At 39.8% G+C, this 26,890-nt stretch overlaps 2 protein-coding genes across 9 annotated transcripts in view; both read left to right on the plus strand.

Moving 5' to 3' along the window:
* Positions 1–16: 16 nt before the first annotated feature.
* LOC111847077 (uncharacterized) lies at positions 17–20,557 on the plus strand. 7 transcript variants are annotated; one of them, XM_023817968.1, is made up of 32 exons: positions 17–145; positions 773–1,045; positions 1,131–1,764; positions 6,323–6,432; positions 6,573–6,635; positions 6,782–6,913; positions 7,057–7,190; positions 7,375–7,469; positions 8,837–8,891; positions 9,000–9,137; positions 9,266–9,502; positions 9,598–9,667; positions 10,101–10,299; positions 10,976–11,127; positions 11,437–11,818; positions 12,293–12,427; positions 12,527–12,563; positions 12,661–12,759; positions 13,007–13,223; positions 13,304–13,461; positions 13,614–13,737; positions 13,854–14,011; positions 14,492–14,561; positions 14,688–14,820; positions 15,870–15,936; positions 16,031–16,205; positions 16,905–17,127; positions 17,238–17,265; positions 17,594–17,713; positions 17,881–18,160; positions 18,396–18,630; positions 18,812–20,557. In XM_023817968.1, the coding sequence occupies exons 2-32, from the start codon at positions 774–776 to the stop codon at positions 18,953–18,955; spliced, it is 5,076 nt and encodes a 1,691-aa protein (XP_023673736.1). In that variant the 5' UTR covers positions 17–145; position 773; the 3' UTR covers positions 18,956–20,557. The 7 variants fall into 7 exon arrangements, with proteins under 7 accessions (XP_023673736.1, XP_023673740.1, XP_023673741.1 ...); XM_023817972.1 differs by having other exon boundaries at positions 16,986–17,127; XM_023817973.1 differs by having other exon boundaries at positions 16,989–17,127.
* Positions 20,558–24,343: 3,786 nt separating this feature from the next.
* LOC111847071 (rhotekin) overlaps positions 24,344–26,890 on the plus strand; it is a 73,125-nt gene continuing 70,578 nt past the window's right edge. The window contains exon 1 of one of the 2 annotated variants that reach the window (XM_023817949.2): positions 24,344–24,802. In XM_023817949.2, coding sequence (XP_023673717.1) covers positions 24,692–24,802 — 111 coding nt within the window. In that variant the 5' untranslated portion in view covers positions 24,344–24,691. The remainder of the gene's footprint in view (positions 24,803–26,890) is intronic. The other variant, XM_023817943.2, reaches the window with a different exon arrangement.

The following is a 26,890-nucleotide window of genomic DNA, read 5'->3' on the forward strand; positions in this document are numbered from 1 at the left end:
CACAATCCTTCTGACTGTAAGCACCGTTGCATAGTAGTCGCGTTCTTAAACGTGAACAAGCATGGCGGATGATACAACTCTCATATAAAGCATGAAACTTGATTCAGAAAATGTCATCTAAGATGATTAGCAGTGTTTAATAAAAGTGAGTATGGATTTTTGTTACTGAATATTTTCAAAGTTAAGTCGGACGAGCTAGCGTGCTTTCAAAAAGCGCTTCGCCTTTTGGATTAATTTTATGACGTTAACCCTGTGTGTTTGGACCCACGAATCACTCCGTTTATATTTAAGATATCTGACAATTTAGGGATATGAAGGTGATTTATAAAGAATGGCAGATTTTCTTACAATCTGCCTTCTCGGATTGACAGCTGTCTCACAGTAATTTTTTGTTTGTATATCGATGTGCCTCTTCTTCCGTAAGGTATTAGGTGGCTTCCATATTATAATCCGTGAAAAGTATTTTTCAATAATTAATGATCAGTCCAGTTCGTCGTCGAATCCTTAACATTTCTGTAATAATTTACTTCGCATCTAGTATTACTTAGAACGCATAATATTCTTGAATAAAAGTTAATATTGCTGGTCTAGTGTCACTTATTTTGGAAATGTTTTACTAGGTAAAATATTGGGGTAGCTCTGTTACCTTAATTTTTAGTATAATACTTGTTCTTAAAGTGGGACAAGCGTTTTCACAGGCTGTTGTATCACTGACCTACTGTGTATGATTAATGTTGTTGACATTCACTTGCATTGTTCTCTTTATTAAAAGAATGATGCGTAGATCGAGGATAACGGTGCGGCCCAATGTACGGTCTGGCGGCAGAGGTCAGGCCGCATTGCAGGACAGCCATTCTGTCCAGGGCAGTACGAATAGCTTTGAGGATACTGCTCAAAACGCACCAAAGGACTCAGCTGACTCAACAAACCAATCACCAGAAGTGACAAAGGATGTAGAGACCCAGCCTGCTGATGCAGAAAATATTACCTCTCTGAAGTCAAACGATGACAACAATTCACATCCAGAAAAAGCTTCCTGTAATGGGTAAGTAGTCTGCGATTTATACCGCTGATATAAATAAGCTGTTGTAGTAGTTCATAATGATTAATTATGGTGTTTTTTTATGCAGGGATGGATTAGACCATAATGGAGAGGCCACTGGTAGCAGTAAACCTTTGGCATGTTCTTTGGCACGAAGAAAACGCTTTTCTGCCATGCCTAATTTGACCAAGATCCGTGTTACTCCTGCTATAACTTGCACATCTGCTAGGGGCCCAAGATCTTCTGCTGTGAAGAGTGGAGTAGTTTCCAAGGCGGAGACCACGGCCACCAACACTGGGAATCAGCTACGGCTGAAAGGCGGTATCACCCAAGGCTTTAGACACCCAAGTAGGCAGAAAGCTTGCAGTGAAGGAACACAGCCTATAATTCAGTCTGTACCTTTATCTTCAACGAGTCAAGATCCTGAAGCTTCTCTTCAAGGAAAGAAATCTAAAGTAAAATCCCTTTCACGTCAGAGTAGTCAGCTTTCTGAATGCCAGAAATCACTAAACGGGGCAGTTCCTGATGATGGCAAGTCCCTCACCCCCGAATGCTGTATGGGTAGCACAAAACTGTCACAAGGCAGTGCGTCTCTAGTGAACGCTGTGTCTTCTGTGGCCACCTTGACAACCAAGACCCAGAGTGTTTCTTCAGATCGTGAGAGGATCATTAAGACCCAGAAGCTGAGAGAACTTTTAAAGCGGGAGCGAAAAAAAGAGCGGGTCAGTATGACTATAGAATGTCTGTCGTAGAACTTGTTTCCAAGTATCTGTCATATTATGTAAATAACATAGTTGTTATTACAGTCATCCCTAACCTCAACCCTTTATGGAAGCCTGTTTCCACCATCTAGAGTAGAATTTTTTATTTTTTTTTACACATTTATTTCAAAATTCTGACTTTTTTTGGCTTCCTCTGCAAGGAGCCAATTAGGAATATATTCCAAACACGCATTATTCTCATAATGTAATCTGCTGGCTGGTAGTTTGGATTTAATTTTAACTTGCTATATTATGAAAGCAGTAAAACAAGGTTGCACTAGTAGTACTGCTTTCATTCCCTTGGTTTGAGACATTCAGTTATTCTTCTGATGCCAGTGTTTGCCTAGGACTTCCAATAGCTTGAAAAATACAATTAACTGAAAGACATGTCTGTAATTAGAACATATACAGTGGTACCTCAGCATTCGAATTTAATCTGTTCAGAACTCCGGATCGAATCCTAAGAAGTTTGAGTTGTGATCAAATTTTCCCCATAAGAAATAATGGAAAACCAATTAATTGGTTCCCTGCTCCAGAAAATTACACCTAAATATGTTTTTTTTACCATTTAAACACAAAATGAACCAGATAAAACAAGAATTGCATATACTGTACTAAACACATCTAAGCACATTTGTCAAAACAGTCATTTGTAAAGTAAGGAAATAGATGTATCCAAACAATGTGTCCTGCCCCGATCGTTCGCTCCTTCCATGTGCCACGCCCCCTCGTTAAGCCCGTCCCCGTGTGATCAGCTGTTTCTGGTTGTTGTCTTTAGTCCTCTGTATTTAGTCCGCGTTTCAGTTTGTTTCCCCAGTCAGGTCATTGTATTGTCCGTCTGCATTTTGCCTGCCTTACCTGTAATTAAACCACATATTCCCCGACGTCTGCCCCTTTGTCTCCGTTCCATCCCCGCTAGGCACGACAATATTATTATAATTAAATGTATTAATGGTTTATTATTAATATTAAAATAATAAGTCTTTATTTTAAAATGTATTTTATTATATAATAATAATTACTGTTATTGTCTATCATTGGCTAAATGTATTTGTGCTGTCTAAATATATGTATTCAGCTAGTGTAAACATGCATGATGCTATCACAGCGAATGCAAGGCTGAGACTGAAGCTTTACCCTTTGTTTCCACTGAGAGACGTGCTGCGTGACTCATTTCCCCGCGTGTACAAGTTATCTTAGGTCGGCGTTCACAGTTTGACTTCTGAGATTCAGATCGAGTTCTAGGTAATTTTTTTTCGAACTGGTTGGTTCCACTTTTAAGATATTCGAGTTCTAATGAGTTCGAGAACTGAGGTACCACTGTATCTTGTGCAATGCCATGATTAAGATCTGTAGCAGCCAATAATATAACTAATCGTTAATGTAGTAACTGCCAATAATGTAATAATTCTTCCGTTTTTTTACATGTAATAAAAGCTGATAATAATGTGATATGGTTTTGATTCAGAAATGTTAGTACAGACACTCCTCTACTTACAAACGAGTTACATTCCGAATGGCCATTCATAACTTGTAATGTTCGTAAGTCGTTATTCAACATCATTTTAACGGTATAAGCAAGAACAAAGAACTAAAAAAAAAAAAATTGATGTTGCGGACAGGAAACGGGAGCCCAACAAACACAATTTCGACTTACTCTTCATATGTCTGAAAGTTCATAAGTTGAAAGTTCTTAAGTAGAGGAGCGTCTGTACAGTATTGGTAAGTTATTACATTAAGTACAGAAAAATTATTATTGCCAGTCATTACAATAATGGTAGGTATTAGATTATTGGCTGCTACAGGGTCTTGTAGGTCTAATGCAAGAAGCATTGATGCTAGATATGCTTGTACTGCACTTAATTAGGTGAAAGTTATGTTTTATTGCCCCTTTTCATTTGATACCTGGTTAACATTTATAGGACAATTATCATTGCAAGTTTCGATGCAGGCTACCATTCATACTGACAATTGGAAATATAAAAATGCCTGGACAGAGCAGACACAATCATTGTAGCAATACAGTAGCAGACAGGAGGACACTGAACCATTAAACGTGAGCAGAAGTGCTGGTTCCCGCGAATTGTGAGGAAAAAAGTCAGAATTTCGACATAGTAAGTCAGAGATAAATGTGTTTGTTTGTCTACTTCAGATGGTGGAAACGGGCTTCCATAACCCTAACAGCCTCCTAGCCTGGTCTATTTATGACCAATTTCTGAACAAACAGTAGTGTACTGTACACTTTGCTTGTCAAATTGCTTCATCATTTCCTATCTAGATCTTTTTATTTACAACCCCGTTTCCAAAGAAGTTGGGAAGCTGTGTAAAATGTAAATAAAAACAGAATGCAATGATTTGCAATCTTATAAACCCGTATTTAACTGAAAATAGATCAAAGCAGATCAAATGTTGAAACTCAGAAATGTTATTGTTTTATGAAAAATATATGCTCAATTTGAATTTGATTCCAGCAACATGTGTCAAAAAAATTGGGACAGAGGCATATTTACCACTATGCTGCATCACCTTTTCTTTTAACAATACTCTGTGAACGTTTGAGAACTGAGGAGACCAGTTGCAGGAGTTTTGGTAGTGAAATGTTGTCCCATTCTTGCCTGATATAGGATTTCAGCTGCTCAACAGTTCAGGGTCTCCTTTATCGTATTTTAATTTTCATGATGCAATAAATGTTTTCAGACGGGTCTGAAATGCAAGCAGGCCAGTCTAGCACCCAGACTTTTCTACTACGGAGCCATGTTGTTGTAATACGCACAGAATGTGGTTTGGCATTCCTTCTCTGAAGAAAATATTGCCTGGATGGCAGTATATTTTGCTCCAAAACCTGTATATATTGTTCAGCATTAACGGTACCTTCCCAGATGTGTAGACTACCCAAGCCATTGGCACTAATGCACCTCCATGCCATCATGGATGCTGGCTTTTGATCTGTCCTCTGATAACAAGCTGGATGGTCCCTCTCCTTTTTAGCAGGGGGATGTCCGTGATTTCCAAAAATAATTTGAAGCTTTGATTTGTGTGACCACAGGACAATTTTTCATTTCACCTCAGTCCATCTTAAATGAGCTCGGGCCCAGAAAAGTCGGCAGCATGTCTGGATCACGGTTAGATATGGTTTCTTCTTTGTGTGGTAGAGTTTTCATCATGCATTTGTGGATGCAGTGACGAACTGTATTCACAGATAGTGGTTTTCAGAAGTGTTCCTGAGCCCATGCAGTGATTTCCACTATAGAATCGTGTCTGTTCTTAATGCAGTGCCACCTGAGCACCTGAAGATCACAGCTATCCAGTATTGGTTTTCCACTTTGTTCCTTGCGTACGGATTCTCTGAAACCTTTAGTGATATTTTGTGCCATACATGATGAAATTCACAAATTCTTTGCAGTGTTACATTGAGGAACATCATTCTTAAAATGTTGCACTATTTGCCCACACAGTCTTTCACAAAGTGGTGAACATCTCCCCATCTTCACTGCACAGAGGCTCTTAATACCCAATCATCTTACAGACCTGTTGCCAAATAACCTCTCTGGTTGTGAGATATTCATCCAGGTGTTTTGTTTTAGCATTACACAACTTTTCCAGTCTTCTGTTGCCTCTGTCCCAACTTCTTCGAAACATATTGCTGGCATCAAATTCAAATTGATCATACATTTGTTATAGAACAATAACATTTCTCACTTTCAACATTTAATATGTTGTATGTGTTCTATTTTCAGTTCAAATTAGGTTATATGACTTGCAAATCAATGCATTCTGTTTTCTGCATTTCACACAGCATCCCAACATCTTTTGGAAATGGGATTGTAATATACAAAACATCTAAATTATGCCCCTGCATATACTAAGTTACTACTGTACACACTGGGAGCCCTACGTTTTGGACCCATTATTAAAAATGCAAAATTAACAACACTGAAAAGTTAAAAAATTATGGCAAGAAACGTGAGATTCCATGGTAACAAAGACAGCCAACGTGAGGCTGTTTGCTGAGACAAAGATGGGTGGCTTACTCAAGTCAAGCTTTTCTTTTTAACTGAAAATAACTTTTGATATTAAAGGAATAGCATGCACTTACTCTAAACGATATTAGGTAATACTATTATATATTATATGATTTTTTGTGATCCGTTTTCTGTATTGTTCGTATATTATTGGCTTACGCATCATCTGCGAGTTTCTGCGATCTTTCAGAAAGCTCCAAAAATATTCCCATTTCATTGTTCTTGGCCAACGTGTGAATAACCAAAACCGTAAATGTCAAATTTACGAATCCGGAGGGTCCGACTGTATTTGTAAAATTGTTTAGTAGGTAATTACAAAACTTCTGTGGTCAGTTGTTTGTTGGCATAAGACCAGTATTTCAAACAGAAACAAAATACATATGGATGATACATCCATACTTATTAGTGCATGCATTTACTTTGTTTTATGCTGTAATGTGACTATAAATGATTCTGTATAAAAATGTAGTGTTTCAAAGCAATTTTTTTCCCCATAGAAACACAAGAAAGGAAAATCCCGCATCTTTGAATGCAACAGTCCACAGGATCACAGCAAGATGACAATGGCAGACCTCATTTACTATTTGCCAGAGACAAACCCAATGAAGTAATAACTTGAAATGAAAGCATTTTTTTTTCTTTCATCTTTTTGAAATTTCGTTGTTTGTTCATGCTCAGCTGAAATGCTATAATTTATACTTATCCTGTTGAATGGACAGAAATATATGTATGCTAATTTCTGAACAGATCATACCAGATGGAGGAACCGAAGCAGAATGAGAAAGAGAGCTCATGGACACCGACCAAACAGTAAAATCACCTGTTTCCTTGCATGTTGTTTTTATAGAATCAGTGTATTTGAACCAACATTGTGCACTATTTCTCAAACATTGCGTTGCTGAAAAAAGTGTTGTGCAGAATCTGTTTATAATTTTATCCAATTATTATATTTTAAGGGTGGCCGAACAGCCGCAGGAAGCAGAGGAAGAGGATGATGTGGAGAACGGTGATGATGAACAGGGTGAGCAGCTGGTGGTACCCAGGGTGAAGGTAGCAGAAGACGGCAGTTTGATTATTGACGAGGAAAGGTACTGTAGATCACCATGGTGTCATGCAACACCAGACTAATATCGATATTGTAGCCTTCCTGAGAAATCTGTATAAAATGTATGCGTTTTAGGATAAATTACATGTCAATGTATTTTCAACACAAATCATATGTGTGTTTCAGTTTAACTGTTGAAGTCTTGAGGGTTCAAGGACCTAATACGGTGGAGGAGAAGGATCCCATTTTCGAGCGTGGTTCTTCAACAACTTACTCAAGTTTCCGAAAAGCCAGTTACACCAAGCCCTGGTCTAATAAAGGTAGGAGAGTCTGGTCCCTCTTATTACACACTTCTTTATGTGCTTATTAAGAGTTCCGAGCGTGGTTTTTAGGGTAGTGTAACTTCTAAGAAAATGGTGTGAATACTGTGAAATATATTACTGTAAATTAGTTTAAATGCATTGTATATATGTATGTGCATCTCTCATTATCTTGCCCCTGCAGAAACGGACATGTTCTTCTTGGCTATCAGCATGGTGGGGACAGACTTCTCCATGATTGGCCAGCTTTTCCCTCACCGTGGCAGGTCAGAAATCAAGGTATGTCACCCAGGTCCTTAAATTGGTACCTTGTATTACTGTATAATTATCCTATTATTTGAAAGAATCTGTGACTTATCTTCTTCCCCTTTCACATTAAGCAGAGTCCTAACGCTAAGATAAATTGTTATAATTAACTTTTAATGTAGACCTATTCCATCTGTCCATTTTTTAGAATCAGCCATAGAATTATTTCGACTAAGGGGCTGCTTTATTTTTTGGACAATAGCATGTGTGATCATTCAGTTTGATACCTCCTCAGTGTTTAAATAGATGATTCTACATCATTAGATTAGATTGAATTGGAATATTATATAACTCAACTTTACAGTATATAAAGAATGATGCCTTACCAGCGTTTTGACTACCAATAATAACAGTGTTATATTGTTCAGTAGGGCTGTCACTTTTTAACCAATAATCTAACATTCGTTCAAACGCGATTGAAAAATTTATATTCAAATGTTAATGTGTCACTGTAGTCCATTCACTGCCAGTGACTTTAAGCAAGATGGCTAGGTTAGTGAATGTGAAGTGTGCACACAAACACTGAAATATATTACCGACATTGAAAGATATTACAGCTGGAAAACTGCATACAAAGCTAGCTTGACCGCGATGTTGTTGTTAAGGTTTAAACTGGAATCCGCTTTCTGGAATATTTCAGTATAGATCCTCATGGCCCTACATAAATCATCAAGCAAGAATTCCAGGGAGGGGTTAGGGTTTAAACCTTAAGTCTGGCACCGTGGTAAAGTTTGCTTTACATTCAGTTTTCCGTGAATAGACACAATGCAATTAATAATAAATACACATTAAAACACAATATGAAAGTTATATGGTATGCATTGTCCCCCATAGTTTAACACTTAAAGCACACTTAATTAGACATGTATGTTTTATTTAGATTTATACGTAGTAGCCCATTAATTCTTTGGTTTGTATTGTAAACAGACACAGTACAGTCAGTATTAGTAACGCAAAAGTATTGCGAGGGACCAGAAAACCTTTTCATGAAATATTTAGGGGCTCTGTACAAATGTGAAGTTGTACGGGCTGCTAATAAAATACTGAGAAGAATTATTCTGTGTTGGGTTTTTTTTTATGGGGTGGGAGTATATTTGAATATATTTGAACAAATTGCTTGTCATTTGAAAAAGTGACAACCCTAGTATTCAGTATTAACATAATCTTTACAGTATGATAGCCCTCGGCAACTCAAGTATCGCTTCTTGATTTCAGATTTTAACAAAGAATAGTGATTTTATGTTATGCATTTTATATTTATGCATAACACTATTATGTTATGCCTAGCTAGGCTGTCTCAGCTTGTAAGCACCATTGTTGCCCTGTCTCCCCTGTCACAGAACAAATTTAAGAAAGAAGAACGAGCAAATTCTTGGAGGATTGATAAGGCGTTCAGTAAGTGTCCTGTTCCTCAACACTTCTTTTCATTCCTCTAAGCTGTGCTGAATGTTGGACTCCATTACCAAATCCATGTCCTGCTTCATTACACTGTCTGTCCTGTAGGGGAAAAGCGTCGCTTTGACCTGAGTTTCTTCAGTTCCCTCCTTGAGAGGATCCTGGCTGAGGAGCAGAAAAAGCAGGAAAAGTCTAAAGCTTCTGCAGAGAAACAAGTTTCAAGAAAACCAAGGAGTAAGGAAAACGGTGATGATTGGCTGCCTGACTTTGAGAATCCTTTTAGTTTTGAGATTTTTTTTTAAGTCCCCTTTGTAATAAGTTTAACTTTGGGATTTGAGTACTTTTTTTTGGTCTTCCCATAATTTTACTCCCAGATAAGACCAGAACCAGGATGAAAAGCAGTACCAACCAAACTTCAGAAGAGGAGATGGATAGTATGGGGGTAGAGGGAGACTTGGAGACGGCAGAGAAGGAGAATGAAGACTGCTCAAACTTTGAGACTGTGGAAGAAACCACCATGTCCCAGAAAAGAGCCAAAAAAACTAAGAAAGGGGACACAGGACCGTCGTCCCTGGAAAAAGTGACTGATGAAAGAAATTCCAGTAATGAAGGTGTGGCAGTGCAGTCTTTTTTAATGAATGGCCATTGGCTCCATCATAAGTACAGGAGCTCCTCCTCTTACACATTGTGCTAACTGTGCTCTCAGCAGGTGAAGCTATGGACCACGACTCCAGTGACGTTATTACTGAAGTTTCAGCTGATGGAGATGTGCAAAGGTAGGAGCTGGGTTAATGTTCATCAAATGCTACCCCAGCTTTGAGGAATAGTCTGCTCCTCTTTGATAAAGTTATTCTGATACTGAAAAATATCTTAAATTAATAGATTTGAATATTGCTGCGTTTTCACTCTGTTAAATACATTTAATGTATGTTTTGAGGAATTAAATAATGGATTAAATTGTCTCTAACCGATACAGCTTAAGCCCAGCCAATGGGTTGGAATGAAAAGCAGCAGATCCTTAACCCACTAGGAAACACCGTAAGGTGTTCTAATGTCCTGTCAGCTTCTGACTGCATTTAATAGCCAGTTTGAAGACGAGTCACTTTTGGAGTGGAAATCAGGTGCTAGCAGGGTTGTTACTTTAGAAGCATGTGGATGGGAGCGTGTTCTGCAACCTGTCCTGCAAGAAATGTGTTTTACTAAAACCAGGTCAGAGAGACCAGACAGTTCTGCAGAGAGATGGAAGAGAGCTGTGATCAAGCCAGCCCAGATCTCCACAGGGCGTCTTCAGAAGCCTATCCCAAACCTTGGACGGCGAGGGGACAAGAAGATCTCGGAGCCAAAGGAAAAGACCAGTGATTACAACACAACAACTTGTGAGGAAGACAAAGAGTATGATGGGCATAAGGTACAGAACACACTGTATAGATATATTTCTCAATTTATCTAGTGCTTGAAAAATGTTTCCCATTGAAATCAGTGGTATTTACATGTCTGACTAATGAGATTTCAGCTTGAGACAATTTCGAAGAATTAATTATATTCAAGCGAGGCTAACCTGAAATTCTATATGCATGTTTGCCTAATAAGTGTCCATGTATGAATATATATATATATTTTTTTTAAGTATTATAATGACAACCACTCCTCGTTTACCGACTACGTTCCATTTCAATGACCAGAGAATTAAATGAAATGGTTGCCAAGTGAAAATCAAGGTAGCCTAGGTGTAACTGCGACTGCTTAAGACTTTGCTTCAGCTTTCCATACTCAATCTCTTTTATCTGCCATGAAGTGGACATCAACAACATTTTGTACATTCTGCTTCAGTGATCTCTATTACCCCGGCACACCATACTGTAAGGCGTACAAAATTTGGCCGTAAATGCACGTTGGTCAGAATTTTTTTTTTTAAATCTTTTTATCAACGTATTTGCAAATGGTCAGTAACTAGGTAGTTGCTAAACGAGGAGAGCTGGTAATGTATGTTTTCACTTGGATTCTTATCAGAGTAGTAATGTTGAAATTTAGGCCTAACTTTGAATGTGGGATTGATGGTGTTTGAATGCTATGCTGCCCTTAAGACTGAAAGTGCAGCTTCAGCTGGGAAGAGGATGACGGGGGCAAAGCGGACCGCCGGGGTCCTGGCCTCTGATGAGGAGGGGCAGGCGGGCAAGGCTGAGGAGGAGCTCAGTGTCACGGCCAGGCAGGAGCACATGCTGAACAGGCCCACCCGGTAGGGGGGGCACTTACTTTGATTACGCTATGCATCTGCATGTTAATTTACTCGTCCACATTCTAACTTTAGCATTCTATGCTTTTATTTTTTAAGAATATCTTATAATAGATTGGGGTGCTGTGCCTGTGATCAGAAGGTCACTGATTCAAGCCCCCTTGCTCTAGGGTGATTTCACTATTGGATCCCTGAGCAAGGCCGCTAATCATTAATTGCTCCAGGCTGACCCTGTTTTCTGAGTCCGTAACATTTGGAATGTTCAAGTGGAAGAGCGCAGTGAGTGGATTGTGTCTTGCTGGACAATAATAGGTCAGGGAGGATCCCCAAGATGTCCCAGGCGCTGCAGCAGGCTGGGGATGAGGATTCAGCTGAAGAGCCTTCACCTGCCTCCGAGACTCAGGGAAAGACGTCCCCCCAACATCGGTGCCGGAAGCCGCCTGGGTCCAATCAGAGGAAAGCCAAGCCTGCAATGGGCAGTGTGCCGCAGAGGTCCAAGAGGTCCAAGCTGGTGACACTGCGGGCCCCCCTACCGGAGGGCCCTATGGAGGACAGGCTGAGTGAAGCCCGGCCCGACGAGATGTATAGCTATCCCACGAATCCCGAGGAGCAGAACCAAGTGCCAGCCTTCGTCCCTCTCAGTTTGCGGTCCCCAGAGCCCATGAGGCTGGAGGTTGAGGAGACCATGGAGGAGGTTAGAACCCATATCTCATTTAGGAGGTTTTTACAGTCGAAGGAAAATGTTGGTGTTCTAAAATAGGGGCTCTGTGGGTTACTGCTGTTGCGGAAGGTTGTCGGTTCAAATCCCATTGTCCACAGAGTGATTGCACTGTTGGGCCCTTAAGCAAGGGCCTTAATCCTGATTGGACCCTGTTCTCTGATCCTCACTGACATTGCTTTGAACAATAGGATCTGATAAATGGAAAAAAATATAATATAAATAAAATATATGTAAAATTCTTAACGTGTATTATTGTAGCTTGGTAAACTAAAAATATTGCTATTTGGTTGGTCATATAACCAACCAAACAATGAAAGATGTTGCCAGTCATTTATGTTACACTCCGATTGCTACTTCTTAAAGTATTTGTTAGAAAATGGCCACCAAGATGATTTTTCTCAACTTTTTTTTTACGTAACTTCTGTTTCTCTTTTTACATTGACACAGCTGGAGATTTTAGTCAATGTTCCTGATGCCCTGAGTATGATAGAGCCTGAGGATGTGCTGTGCCATCCATCAGAGTTCCAGGGACCACAGAAGGAGGTTCCGGTGCCACCTGAGCATCAGCTGGGCGTGTTCGCTGTATGGAATCCGCGATGATCTGCTATTCCTGACGTTACTTTGGAATTTGTTTATACACACAAATGAATGTGGTTTCCTGTGCTTTTGTTTTGATTATAGGGGGTGATGAAGTGTTTGTCTCTAGATCATGTAGAGGGTACGTTGTAATGAATTCATCTTCATGCCTGATTACTCATCTAAGTGAACATTTCAGAAGCATGTTAATCTAGGGAGTTTTTTCTCCACTTTTACAGTTTCGGAATCTGAAGAGAGCTGCAATGAGGCAGCGAGGACTCTGTTGACAATAAGAAATCCTGAACTCCTGTCTCTACCCCTGTCCATGACTGTCTCAGGTGAGAGAAGATCTTGCCCATCGTCTGCAGGCCCTGCAACAGAACAACTGCTGGAGGGCAGGAGATATATCAGATCATATGTGAAGGAATCCAACTTCTAAAGACATCAAGGTTATAGGAGGCCTAGAACCTACCTGAGGCAGCATAGGGCTTTTCTGCATCTTGAACTTGATGCAAATTGCATTAAATAATTAAAAATATATTAATTGTGGTGATTTTTTTTTTTTTTTTTTGTATCCTTACCCAGAAGCCATTGACAAAGAAGCCAAGGCTGAAACACAGGTTGCTTCTGAGCAAGAAAAACAAACGCAGTGTAGTCGGGATACAACATCTACCACGACCCCCGGCTCTCCAGTCAGGCCATCTAGGCTTGCGGGTTCGGACGTGGCGCTGGAGCCTCAGAATTCTCAGGGCCACCTTCCTAAGAAGGACGAACCTCACCCGGGACAGGGTGTGCAGAATCGGTAGGGGGAGCTCCAGATGAGGGATGGGAATGTTACTGTAGTGCTGCACAGGTACTCTAAAGTGGCTTTTTTGGTTTCAGTGTTAGCTGTACAAGCAGTGCTGAGGCCAAACCAGACTCCATTCACAGTTCTTCGCCTCCCAAAAAGAGCCACTTCCAGAAACCAAAACCAAACCTGGTGCTTGCATCCCGACCCGCTTCAGTGTGTCAAACTCAGAGCACGGTCACAGTGAGCTCAGGTGAGCACCCTGCAGAGTGTATATTCAGTTAGCCAGTCATTTTTTAAACTCTACTACTTGATAATTTTACCCCCATACTTCTGAGTATTGCATTTAACTTTCTGGACAACAGAACTGCTTAACCATGTTTTTTCTTGTATTTTTTTTTACAGAAAAAGTAGAAGTGACTCAATCGGAAAGTAATGAATCAGAGACAATTATCAACAATAGTGCTTCAGAAGGAAGCAAAAATGAAGGATTGGAGGTTGAAAACCCAAAAAAGAGTGAAACATCAGTGTAAGACATTTCAGAATAATCTAGCAGTGACAAGGGCAGCTGTGCCCAGAATTTTGTGCTCAGTGCATTTCGGGGTGTCTGAGTGTTTGTGTGTCTGTGTGTCTGTATGTGTTTAGTCCTGAAATGTCTCAAGAGGCCGGTGTGAGTTCTGAGCCCATAGCTCAGACTGGACCTCAGAGCCGGAGAAGCCGATTCCCAAAACCCAGACCGAATCTTGGACGTGCTGTTCGGAACCTGCGGCCAACGGCGCTGAGCCCTGCGACGCGAATGACAGGTAAGGGCACAGGCCCTATATCAGCCAGGGCATGCTGGTGCTGTGCTCTTTCCTTTTTTGAGCTGTACCACAATATTCTGGGACAAGTTGAAGATGATTTTTCCCTGCTTCGTACAATGGACTGTTGTATTCCTTTATCATCATTTGTTGTCATACGGTCAGCTAGACTTTTGAGTAATTATTTTGCACTGTGAAAGTTCCAGAATATGCATAATTTTCAAGCAAGGTATAAACCAGTCTGGGTATGTGCAGTAACAATAAATCCTTCAAGAAGAATTACTTGAATGTTCCTGTAGCCAAAAACGTTTCAGAACTTATACAAAATGCATGGTATTCTCCCATAAGTAAAGGTACTCTGTAGAACCAGATATAATTAAAAACATATAGGTTTTACTGATTTTTCTACTTCTGTAAAACTGTAGGGCTACTGCTAAGGTACTTGGGTAAGGGCATCTGTAAACAATCTGCATCACTTTTCAGCAGACGATAGCGGGCCATCTGAGGAGACTCCAGCAAATGCCAAATCAAAGACACATGTGGAAGCCAGAATGTACGTGGTGATTTACTTACTCAAAAGCATGGTTTCATACCCAGGCTGTAGAGCTCATGTTGTGTTACTGGTAGCTGTTGTCATGTGGGGATTTGTGTAATGTCCTTTCATGCTCTGGTTGCATAGGGTCCCAATAGCTCAAACTCCGGCAGAACAACTTGTAGCTACCAGAAGTCCGAAGATCCTTGGATCAAATGAGGTTTCTGTTGCAGAAGGGGAGGAGCCGTCTGACATGCCAGTGGACCCTGACCCTGCCCAGGTAAGCTGAAGCGGGGGGTGAATTACAGCTGAGCTCAGCCTACTTTCACTTTTACCTAACTGGCTTTTAGACTGCTGTATACTTGTACTAATCTGCCCTGCTTGTACATCACTTTGCACAAAGCGTATGCTTAATAAATAAATGTAAATGAAAATTCAGTGCATGTGCTTGAAAATTTGCAGATGTTTTTCTGGCAAATATGTTTGCAGATTTGTTTAAAAGCTCAGCACACTTGCAAATCTCATTACGCATACGAATCTGGTTATGCACACGGATTCTGAATACGAATTAAGATTCCTGTACACATTTACAAATCTTATTACACACACGTGGATTGAGATACATTCACACGAAACTCCCTACACATTTGCAAATAAGAACATAAGAACTATACAAACGAGAGGAGGCCATTCAGCCCATCGAGCTCGCTTGGGGAGAACTTAACTAATAGCTCAGAAGTTGTTAAAATCTTATCTAGCTCTGATTTAAAGGAACCCAAGGATTCAGCTTGCACTACGTTATCAGGAAGACTATTCCATACTCTGACTACACACTGTGTAAAGAAGTGCTTCCTTAAATCCAGTTTGAAATGTTCTCCCGCTAATTTCCACCTATGGCCACGAGTTCTTGTATTTGAACTAACGCTGAAGTAACTATTCGGTTGAACAGCATCCAAACCTGTTAGAATCTTATAGACCTGGATCATGTCCCCCCTCAGTCTCCTTTGCTTGAGGCTGAACAGATTTAGCTCAAATAACCTTTCCTCGTATGACATTCCTCTAAGACCAGGAATCATTCTTGTGGCCCTACGCTGCACCTTTTCTAAGGCCGCAATGTCCTTTTTAAGATATGGTGACCAAACCTGCACACAATATTCTAGGTGAGGTCTCACCAAGGAATTGTATAATCTTAGCATTACCTCCCTTGACTTAAACTCCACACACCTGGAGATATACCCCAACACTAATTGTAGTACAATAATAACCCTATATTGATACATGTGAAAACATACTGTAGTGTGGCTCACTGGTTTGTCTGTTTCCGTTTAGGAACAAGCTATGAGTTTGCACAGTGGAGACGGCTTCACATTTGTTAACATAGGTGACTCTACTGAAGGTATTTACTCACAAGAATCAATTTTGATCCGTGACGCCATAGCAACCTCTGAAAGCTCTGCCTATGGAAAATTCTGTATTGGGCTGTATTGCAGGAGTCTCAGGGGAAGACGACTTCACTCACAGTGAACCCACTATTATCCTGACCCTGTTTGAAATCCCTCCGACCTCTGTCAATGAGTATAAGTCAGGTTCTGCCCCAGTGGGTGCTGTCACTGCTGAGCTGCTCTCGCCGCTGGTGTTTATAGATGCACAGTCTGAACCACAAAGGTAAGGGACGTCCCAGAAAGGCAGCCTCCATGCAATGTTGTAGGAAATGCCTGTTTTATGTAACGTGAGTAGCAGCAGTAATGTTAAGCAAGCAGTGGGTTTAAAAAAAACAGCTGAAGTAGCGATTAAGGAACTGATTACAGATCGAAAGCATAAAAAGAGCCTTGAGATGGTATGCATAATCAATTTTGGTTAATGTTCTTCATTAAATAATGAAATACAGTGGTACCTCAGAACTCAAACTTAATCCGTTCAGAACTCCGGATCGAATCCTAAAAAGTTTGAGTTCTGATCGAATTTTCCCCATAAGAAATAATGGAAAACCAATTAATTGGTTCCCGGCCCCAAAAAATTACACCGAAATATGGTTTTTTTTTAGCATTTAAACACAAAATGAACCGGATAAAACAAGAAGAGCATATACAGTACTGTACTAAACACATCTAAGCACATTTATCAAAACAGTCACACAAGCTCGTACAGTACAAGTTAGGTCGGCGTTCACGGTTTGACTTCTGAGATTCAGAACGAGTTCTAGGTAAAAAAAATTTCAAACGGGTTGGTTCGACTTTTAAGAAATTCGAGTTATAATAAGTTCGAGAACTGAGGTACCACTGTATATAAATGACAAAAATGTTACATTTATGCATATAATGTTTAGTCCTCACATACTATATAATGATTATCCATGTGTTACAGCTCCGGGCCAGTTGCTGATTCTCACCTACTTGGTACATTGCCTGGGAGATTGTCCCCTTTAACACGGTTGTCCTTGTCCAGCAGTGAGGCCGTGGCTATGGCTGATGCAGAGGTGCCTGGGGCTGGCAGCACGCTTTCTCACTTCATGGTCAGCGAGCCGTTGCATCACTTGAGCCATTGTAGCACTATACATGAAAAGCATTCATCTTCTGCAGTTCTCACAGTAAGTGTCTGTGCCCTTCCACCCCCACAATGTATGAAAAGGTTTGTATTAGATTAATACCACTTCTTTAGTTCTAAATGTTTAATAAATCTTGATGTCTTTTTTTGTAGGAGTCCAGAAGTCTAGACAAGACAGATGGTAAGACTTCCTATGGTGTTGTGTTCCCTTTGACATAATGTAAGATATGCAGTGTAACAGAGAACCATCTTATATTTATTGTGGTTTATTGTTTGATTTATAAAATATTTTAACACAACTTTATTCATAGTCAGGAGTGTAATTTTAAAATGGGTGGAGGGACACCCATTTTGAAGCAGTTTGTCTTGGAAAATGTGGGGGCATGCTTACATTTCTCTGAAATTTGCAGTTACCTCATGTCTCACACATCCAGATAGTAGTGGAGGTTTGTAGTAGTAAGGTTTTTCTCATTAGATGAGTTAAAATACAGTAATGTTACATTGTGTAGAAGAAGAGGAGAATGTCAGCCTTTCTTTGGTGCCAGTGGAGGATTTGAATGAGGCTCCTGAGGAGGATGATGATGCCCCCCCTCAGAAAAAGAAGAAAATGCCCATCAAGTCCAAAAAAGGTAGATGGGGAAACTATGGCAAATGTTACACTCAAGCCTTGCCTTATGTTAAGCAAATGCAGACACTCATGGAAAATTACACTGACCAAATGCAGACAAAAAAAATGTAACATCTGAAATGGATGGTAAATACTGAACTGTGGATTTGTCGACTTTTGTCAATTTAGGAAAACCCAAAGTGAAACCTGGCTCTTTGAAAAGGACGTCGGTAGAGCCCACTAAAGATGCCAGTGAAGAATCTGAGATGCCTCCTCAGATCCTAGCCTTTCCCAAGGAAGATGACCTTGCAGTGCCCAGTGCTGGTGACCAGCACAACCCCCCAGCCAAGCACGGAGGGGGGCTTGGTGACGCTCTGCCTCGGGACCGGGACACTCCTCTTGGCTGCGGTGGCGAGATGGAACCTCAGCATCATGTGTCACCTCTGCCCTTGGATAAGCCCCTTATTAGGTTAATTTGGAGTCTGATATGTCTTCTACAAAAATATGGTCCTAATTTAACTGTTTTGCCATTTTAAAATATTTCATTTAATAATTTATTTGGTTGTCATTCAATGTGCTTTCTTTTCTTACATTGATGATGCTTTATCTTAGCTGGCTGTGTCCTGTGCATCACTAGATGTGCTACAGATCTGTACTGGAAGACGGAAGCTTTAAATGAAAATTTCTCGGTTTTGTTCTTGAAGGCCTGGAAGAAAGCCCAAAGGATTCCTCTCGTTTATGACCAACAAGACCACCACTGGCCCTGCTGGTACTTCAAGGACTTCCAGACCTGCACCTCATGTCAACACTTCATGTATAGAAAGAAGAAAAGCCTCCCTGCAGGCAGCCATGGGATGTCCAAGAGAACCCCCCCCCGCCATTAACACCCGCCACTCCACCCCTGACACCATCACATCTCCAAGTGTATCGGCACATAAGGTAACCTGAGAAGGAGCTTTCCTGCAGCTTAACTCCTTATGTCAGGCAGCCTTAACTTTCAGAAGCTTACTTTGTATATCCTCTATAGCTAACACCCCAAATCAAAAAGGTTTTTAAATAATAAACTGTATTGGATAATCCAGGTATACTTTTTTCACGTATAGCTTATTTTTCCATCCAGATGGAACCTCCAGAAGTATCAAAATCGACAGAAGGTGACTTCCTCTGTGTCAACCCCTCTGATAAGACTGAGTATAAAAAACCCACCAATGTGTCAGAATACTTCTTCGGGGACATCTTCACAGAGGTCGAGGAGCCAGACTGAGGACACGGTGCTCCTAAGCCACACTGAGAAGATAGTTGGGCGTATCATCTCTCTGACAGTAGCATCCCTGGACTTGGCTCGTCATCTTGCATATGTCATGGCATTTCACGTTAAACTGTTTCCCATTTGAACATTTGTGCACAGGCGTGTCTGTTTAAGCTAATATAACATTTTATCAGAAGTGCTGGCAATATAAAATAAGTCGGAAACTATCAGTATTTTGACCTTAAATGTAATTTTAATTGACAATTGCTAAATTTACTAATTTTTGCAATGTTATGGCCTTTGGTCATCTCATCTAAACAATTGCATATAAGCTGGCAACATTACTGAAATTATGAAAAGTATTACAATGTTTAGAACAAAATTTATGTCCTGATACCTTAAAGTTGCATTTTGATCCAGCAGATTTAGCACCGGTGGATGACCTTATTGATCTAGCTGTATCATTTAGCAGCAAATGAGAGCGAGTGATAACTATAAACACTAGTAAACAAAGCTAACGTCAACTTATCCATAACTTACCCACTTATACACTGAGCCAGGATATCAAGCATGCTTTCTAAAGGCCAAATATTGACCACTGAAAATTGTGTTACATTTATATTTTAAGTTTTTTATTCTCTCGAAGGATTATGGAGCATGCTTCTTGTTTTATTGTGCGTTTTATGTACAGTCTTAGACACTTGTCTTAACTGGCGTAACATTTCCTGTCTGCTGTGAAGGTTTCTTATGTGATGTTTCAGAGCAATTTCATAGTTGTGATAGATCCGGAATGCATTCATACCATACACCTCAAGTGTACAGCAAAGTATCTTCGGGGAGTGCTCTGTGGCTCAGTGGATTAGTATACTGTGACTGATTGTTAGGTCGCTGGTTCACATCCTTTAGTCAGCCAAGATTTCACCGTTGGACCTTTGAGCCAGGCCCCAATTTCTCTAGGGACTTTGAATTGCACGTTGCTTTGGAGAAAAGTGTCTTCTAATTAAAATGTAAGTTATGTGCTAGATTCTGTCCAGAACATATTAGAGATTCAGTGCATTGCTTACTATAAGGGTATGTTGGAGGCAAATTTCCAAATTTTAAAGCTGCCTAGGATTAAGCTTTTAGATTATGCTTTAATGGAGAGAAAAAGTAAACGTATAAATAGCAAACATCAAAGATAACATTTTAGCCTACCCCGTGTATCCAGTATTTATTTTTCTACTGCTAGTGACAGGTTGTATTGTCTTTTTTTACACATCTGTTTAATTTTATTCCAGTTGTCGTATAATTGTAACTTTTATATGTCCTGCTATAATGTTATGAATGTATTATACTTTAAAACTAGAAAAGATGGGATGACCCCTCAAGATATATCTGAAAAGCCCTTCAACATGGTATTAAGGTTCTTATAATTTCTTAACTTCCTAAGTTTTTCATTTGCGTGTAAGATTTGAGTAATTTCATCTTAGACATTTGGAGGAACGTGACTGGACACAAATGTGAAAGCAAGGTTTTGAACATTTCAGATCAAATATATATTTGTTTCATTTTATTTGCTTAGTACCTAAGATGTAATTTATGTAAATTGCCAATAAAAATTTTGGAGTTAAAACTAAATTTTGACTTTTAGGTTGCTGCTTTATTTGTTTGTTTCTACAGTTTCATTTTCAGTTTATATGTAAACCACATGTAAATTCAGGTTCCATTTGTGAAATTTGAATTTTCCACGTGACTGGCTTTACATCCAGTGTCCTCTGCCTCTTTCCCTGTGCTGTGGTTTATGGATGAATGGGTGCTAAAAAAAAATCAGGTTTGAGTATAAGGTGAAACTTGAACAATGGAAATTGCTTTATTGCAGCAGTTTGTTATAATATGTTGCCTGATTAATTTCAGTAACTCTTAAATGGGTATGTATGTAGATTACGTTGAATGAAAAGGTTAATAAAGGAGGGTTGTTACATAATTCAGAAGTTGAGCAGCTAGGATGTATGCCAGGTATATTAAATAAGGATCACTAATGGGTAGGTTTCATTTCCTGTTTAGGTGTTATCACATAGAGTACTGCAGTGAAAATCTCGTTTTAATCTTTTCTTTGAAGTGATCTTTACCACTCTGTAAATTTCTTGTTTAATAAGTGCTAGTACGATTACTTTTATTTTAACAATGCAGTTTTGATGCATTATTGACTATTATTATTATACACAGACTGAAATTTTTCTACTTGACTTTGGCACAAGAAATTTTCTGATCCTGCAATGCAGGCCAAACATGCACAGTTGGGCTGTGATCCCAAATGCTAGGAGCTTTGGCTGGCAACTGAAATCACTCCAGGTGATAATGGATATGGAAAATTAAAGGGAAAAAAAATGCATCTGACCCCAATACATGTTTCCACTGTGTGATGGTCCATCCCAGATGCCTCTGAGCCCGGGGAAGTCGACGCTGCTTCTGGACAAGGTTAACATAACTTTACTGTGCAAAAAAGAAACCTTAAGTGGCATTTGTGAATGTAACTCTGGATAGAATAGAATAGAATAGAATGTGTCATTGCACATTTTCTTGCACAGCGAAATTAGCAGAGCAGTCCCTAGAATGTGCATATATCTAGTCATTACAACATAAAAAAGAACGTCCTCTGTAAATTTAAATCAATAGATTTGCATTGTTATTTCACAGCAATCATAGATTTCATAATATCCATCCATTTTCTGAAACTGCTTGTCCTATATAACCACAAATTTGGCAACTCCAATTAGCCTCGGCATATTTCTGGACTGTGAGGGAAAACCCCATGATGACATGGAGGGAACATATAAGCTCCATACACTCCACACCCTGGCAGAGACTTCAACCATAATCCCAGAGCTGTGAGGCAACAGTGCTAACCACTGCACCACCATGCCACCCAAGTTGTTCTAATATTAGTTATTAAGTATTGCCCAGTTTTCCTAGTATTACACAGTCATTGAACCAAGTATGTCTTGTTAGTTTTAATCTGACTGGAGTTCAGTTCAGTGACAGCTCTGGAAAAAATACTTTTTCAGCCTGTTAGTGTGGGGCTTTAGGGTCTTGTAGTGTTTCCCAGATGGTAGCAGGGAGAAGAAGTGATGGCAGGTGTGAGTTGTGTCTCTTAGGATGTTGCTGACTCTGCAGAGGCAGTGTGTCCTGAAGATGTCCTCCAGTGAGGGCAGAGGAAGTTCTATGGTATCTTGGGCTGTGTTGCTGACTCTGTGTATTGCTTGCCTGTCTGCCGCTGTGCAGTTGGCATACCAAGCTGTAATACAGTATGTCAAAACACTCTCAACAGAGCAGCAATAGAAGGACACAAGCAGCTCCGCAGCCAGTTTGGTCCTCCTAAGTGTCCTTAAGAGGTATAGCTGCTGCTGAGCCTTCTTGACCAGAGCAGCGGAGTTGCTTGTACATGTGAAGTCATCACTGATGTGGCATCCCAGAAACTTGAATTGTAGTACTTGACAAAGATTAGCTAAAGTAATCCCGTGCCCATGTGGTTATGCGAGCTATTGATGAATGATGGTTCTTGATGCAGTGCTGTCTGAGGCATTGGAGATCATGGGTGTTCAGCTTAAGCTTGCACTCTCGCCCTCTTTCCACTGAAACTCCTCACGATTACTTTAATCATTCACTGATATTATGGACTGTCGATGGAGAAATATGGAAATCTCTTCCAACTTTCCTTCCTGTGGTCCCACCACCTGCAGGGGGAACCACGGGGGTCGGCTGCAATGTAGATTGGGTGGCAGTCAAAGGCAGGGGTCTTGGTGGACTGACCATCAGCTACCAAACTAGCTCTAGGTACAAGGAATGTAACCTCTGGTGGGAAAGGAGCCTGAGCTGGTGCAGGAGGTAGAGAGATACTGACTAGATATAGTCGTGCTCACCTCAATGCACTCCATTATTCTGATGGGGGACTTTAATGCTCATGTGGGTAATGACAAAGAAACCTGGAAGGGTGTGATTGGGGTTGGGGAATGGCCTGTCTGATTGTAATCCGAGTGGTGATCTGTTATTGGACTTCTGTGCTAATCGAAGTTTGTTCACACCAAACATCAAGTGCACCTGGCACCAGCACACCCAAGGTCGTATGATCAATTTTGTAATCATATCGGAAGATCTGCGCCCATATATTTTGGTCACTTGGGTGAAGAGAGGAGCGGAGCTGTCAACTGATCATCCACTGATCTTCAACTCACAGCTCCGGCAGAACTTCTCTGCTCTTCCAAGGGAATCGGGGGACATGGAATCGGAAGCAGCAGGTACTGGCAGGCTAAACAAGAAGTGGCTTTGGCGGCTGCTGAAGCAAAAACTCGGGTGTGGGAGGAGTTTGGTGAGGCTATGGAGAAGGACTTTCAGTTACCCTTGAAAAGGTTCTGGCAAACTGTCAGGTGACTGAGGAGGGGCATGCAGTGCTTCACCAATGCTATTTACAGCAGGTATGGAGAGCCGTTGACCTTATTCAGGCAGTGGAAGAAATATTTTGAGGATCTGCTAAATTGAGGTTCTTGTTTCTGTTTTTGCTGCAGCAAGGTTGCAATTGACATTTATTCACGGACTTGTCGCTGAGGGTTTCTTTTCAATAAATAAATAGATAAATAGACAAAAATGTCAAGGGGTTTTCGTATTTTACATTCATTCTCTTATTACATTGCAAGGAATATGTTTTTTCTACGACTCTGGAGCGCAATGCATCCGCAAAGAAAATATAGTCTCATGAAATTCAATTTTCATAAATATAGTGGTACCTCAGAACTCAAATTTAATCCGTTACTAAGTAATTATTATTATTATATACTAAAATACATTTTAAAAATAAGTACTATCATTGTCTAAATGTATTTTTACTGTCTAAATATATGTATTCAGCTATAGTGTAAACATATGCACGATGCTATCACAGCTAATGCAAGGCTGAGACTGAAGCTTTACCCTTTGTTTCCGCTGAGAAACGTGCTGCGTGATTCATTTCCCCGCGCGTACAAGTTAGGTCAGCGTTCACGGTTTGACTTCTAAGATTCAGATCGAGCTCTTGGTTTTTTTTTTCGAACTGGTTGGTTCGACTAATGAGTTCGAGAACTGAGGTACCACTGTAATACTTTAAACACTTTCGAGGGAGTACTCCTTCTGGATTACAGTGTCTTCTACGCGTGGAAATGGATTAGTGCCCATAATATTTGAATGCTAACCATTTCACAGGGTATCTCACTCCTATTTGGATGGGGGCGGGGCGGTTTTCAAAACTTTCTTTTTATTGTCGTTTCCAGCAACAGGTGACCTAAGTCACTAAAGTGACAAATATCAGTAAAATGTTATGTAAACGAGCAACATGTAATGGTTACTTAGGTTCGCTAAATTATGTGATTTATGTAACACTCCAGAATTAGTATTAACCTCGGGTTTATTGAGATTATTGAACCATTACATACAGTAGACGCACTGCTGTTTCACCAATAGGGGTCATAAGTGCATTTGGCGAGCAGATGGGAAGCTGATCACCTGGGATGTTAGTGGCAGCCATGCGAGGGGTGCGGAGGGAGATCGTACTTTCCTAGTGAAAGTGGTGCTGTTTGCGGATTACAGGCGGAAATAATTAGTTCTTCTTTCCAGTATGGAATACTGACATTAGTGACGACTTGGTCGGTATCGGGAATACGTACTTCATTAATCTTCAGGAAAGCTGGTTGGTTATATATCTGTTACACCTTTGCACGTTTTATTGACTCAAGCGACAAAGCCATGTTTTGCCGAAATCAGACCACAAGGGCTACAGTGGCGAGGGGGTCTGCCCTGGAAATGGAGATACGACGGGGGAAGTTCAGGATGAGTATATTCATGGATTCATCACAGGTGGGAAAGTTCATTCTTTTCTGAATTACAGTGTTTCTTCGACTCGTTTTAGTAGTTTACCTTTGAGCTGAGTGTGACTTTACAGCAGGCGTTTCTGATACAGGGCAGGAAAGACTTGGAGTTCATACGTCTGTGTTCATGTTTTTTATATTATTTCTGGAAATGATAAAAATGCCAGCGCCACTTGGCGATAGAAAGTAAGTGCTTTTTTGCGGAATACTTTGCTAAAAGCCTTACAAGGCATAGCACTAACCGTTTGTGAACTGGCCCGGGATAAACTGTTGAAATAACAAAATAATTATATTATTAAATTTGTTCTTCAGCCATATATTTGATATTTGATGTATTGTGAACATCTGATGTTGCCATTTAGACCTGTTATATAAATGGATGTAGCCTACTATAAATGAACAAATGACTGTATCAGTGAATAATATTTTGAAAATAAAATTGTAAGATTCATGAGGGATAAGTAAATATTATATATAGTAACTGTCCACATATCCCTGTAAATGGAGTGGAAATCCATTCAGGGGGCCCCAGCATGGACAGGAGGTGGGGGCCTAGGGTACGTGTTTATCAGGGGGATCAGGATTTCGATCTACACTCACCCATGTTTATGTGAAATGTATCATTATATGTAAAATATCTTGTTGATCACATGAATTGCCTTATCGGTGCCCTCGGGCTTGTAAATATTACCAGGATTTACTGGAATAATGCGTTAACAGGTTTATTCAGCGGTGAGTCACAAAATATATGTTGCACCCTTAAGCACCACATTTTATGAAATGAGCAGTTGTTAAAATTTTCTGTGTAGTAGGGATTTCTGATAAACTGCAAATCAGCATAAAATGTAAGTGATTAGTACAATACTGGAGAATAGATGATCTGTATTCAGTTTATTGAGCAGGCACTTTTATATAAAGTGGTGTACAACTGGCACGAAACCAAGATGAGATTTCTATCCATCGACCACTGGGTTGCGGGTCCAGTACGTTTCCACTGCACCACTTTGCTTCCCAGAAGACATCATACTTTTCCTTTGTGAAACAGTTGGATATTTTATTGGCTGCATTCAGGTAAATTACCATAGCTAAATCCACTTCTCTTATATGAAAATCTAGCACCATGTGTTACGTATGAAAAAATTATGTGAAATCATGTTATATTTGTATTGTGTAATGATTGTCGTGTTTTGAAAAACCATATTGATTGAGTGTTTAATTTGTGTGAGATGCAATATAATAGTAATTGTTATAACAAAATAATAACCACAATAAATGTTACAATGAAAATAACAAAAAAAAAAAACAAATGATGTTAAAAAGTTGGATACTGGGAAAGAAAGAGCAAGATATACAAAAGGAGTCTCATATCATGCAACACGATGACAAACATTGGATGTTTAATATACAAAAATACAGAAAATCATAATCCCAAAAGAAAAGACTAGCTCACTTTTGGAAACATTTCTGAGACAGGATTTTCCTCAAAATGTAGCAAGGCAGTATTATTTATATATAAAATTATACGTAAAATAGTGCCCAGTCAAAAGATGCTGGGCGCATTGCCCAGAATATTAGTGTACCTCCATTAATAATAGTTTACATAAATCTTTTTAAAAATGCACAGGTGCATATATATGTAACGTTTATTATTATGGATTATGTGAGTCACTCTGGATAAAACCATGGTATGCATAGAAAACAGCTACAGTAATCACAGCATCACTTTTAGCAGTAGTAATTGTTATTTATATATTACATCTATGTTAGTTATATATTACTGTGAAAAACTCAAATGAAGTGACACATCCATAATATACAAGTAATACTTGATCGGGCAAGTTGTTCTTCACTGTTTTTCTACGCCAACATGCTTTTTAATAGTAATGTTTTTCTTATCTTCGCACCAATACTTTGACAACCTTCTTTTGCCTATACGTGCTGCTATCCTTGGAAAACCGTGGTGTAATTGAGATAATTACCCTTTTTAAGCTAAAGGCTAAGAGTGCTTTTTCTTCTGCAGGAGTACTTAGGCTCCTATGTTCAAATGCAGCAGTGAAGAATCCACTAGACAATCTGG

The sequence above is a fragment of the Paramormyrops kingsleyae genome, chromosome 7 (genome assembly GCF_048594095.1).
Source record: "Paramormyrops kingsleyae isolate MSU_618 chromosome 7, PKINGS_0.4, whole genome shotgun sequence".
Taxonomy (NCBI): domain Eukaryota; kingdom Metazoa; phylum Chordata; class Actinopteri; order Osteoglossiformes; family Mormyridae; genus Paramormyrops; species Paramormyrops kingsleyae.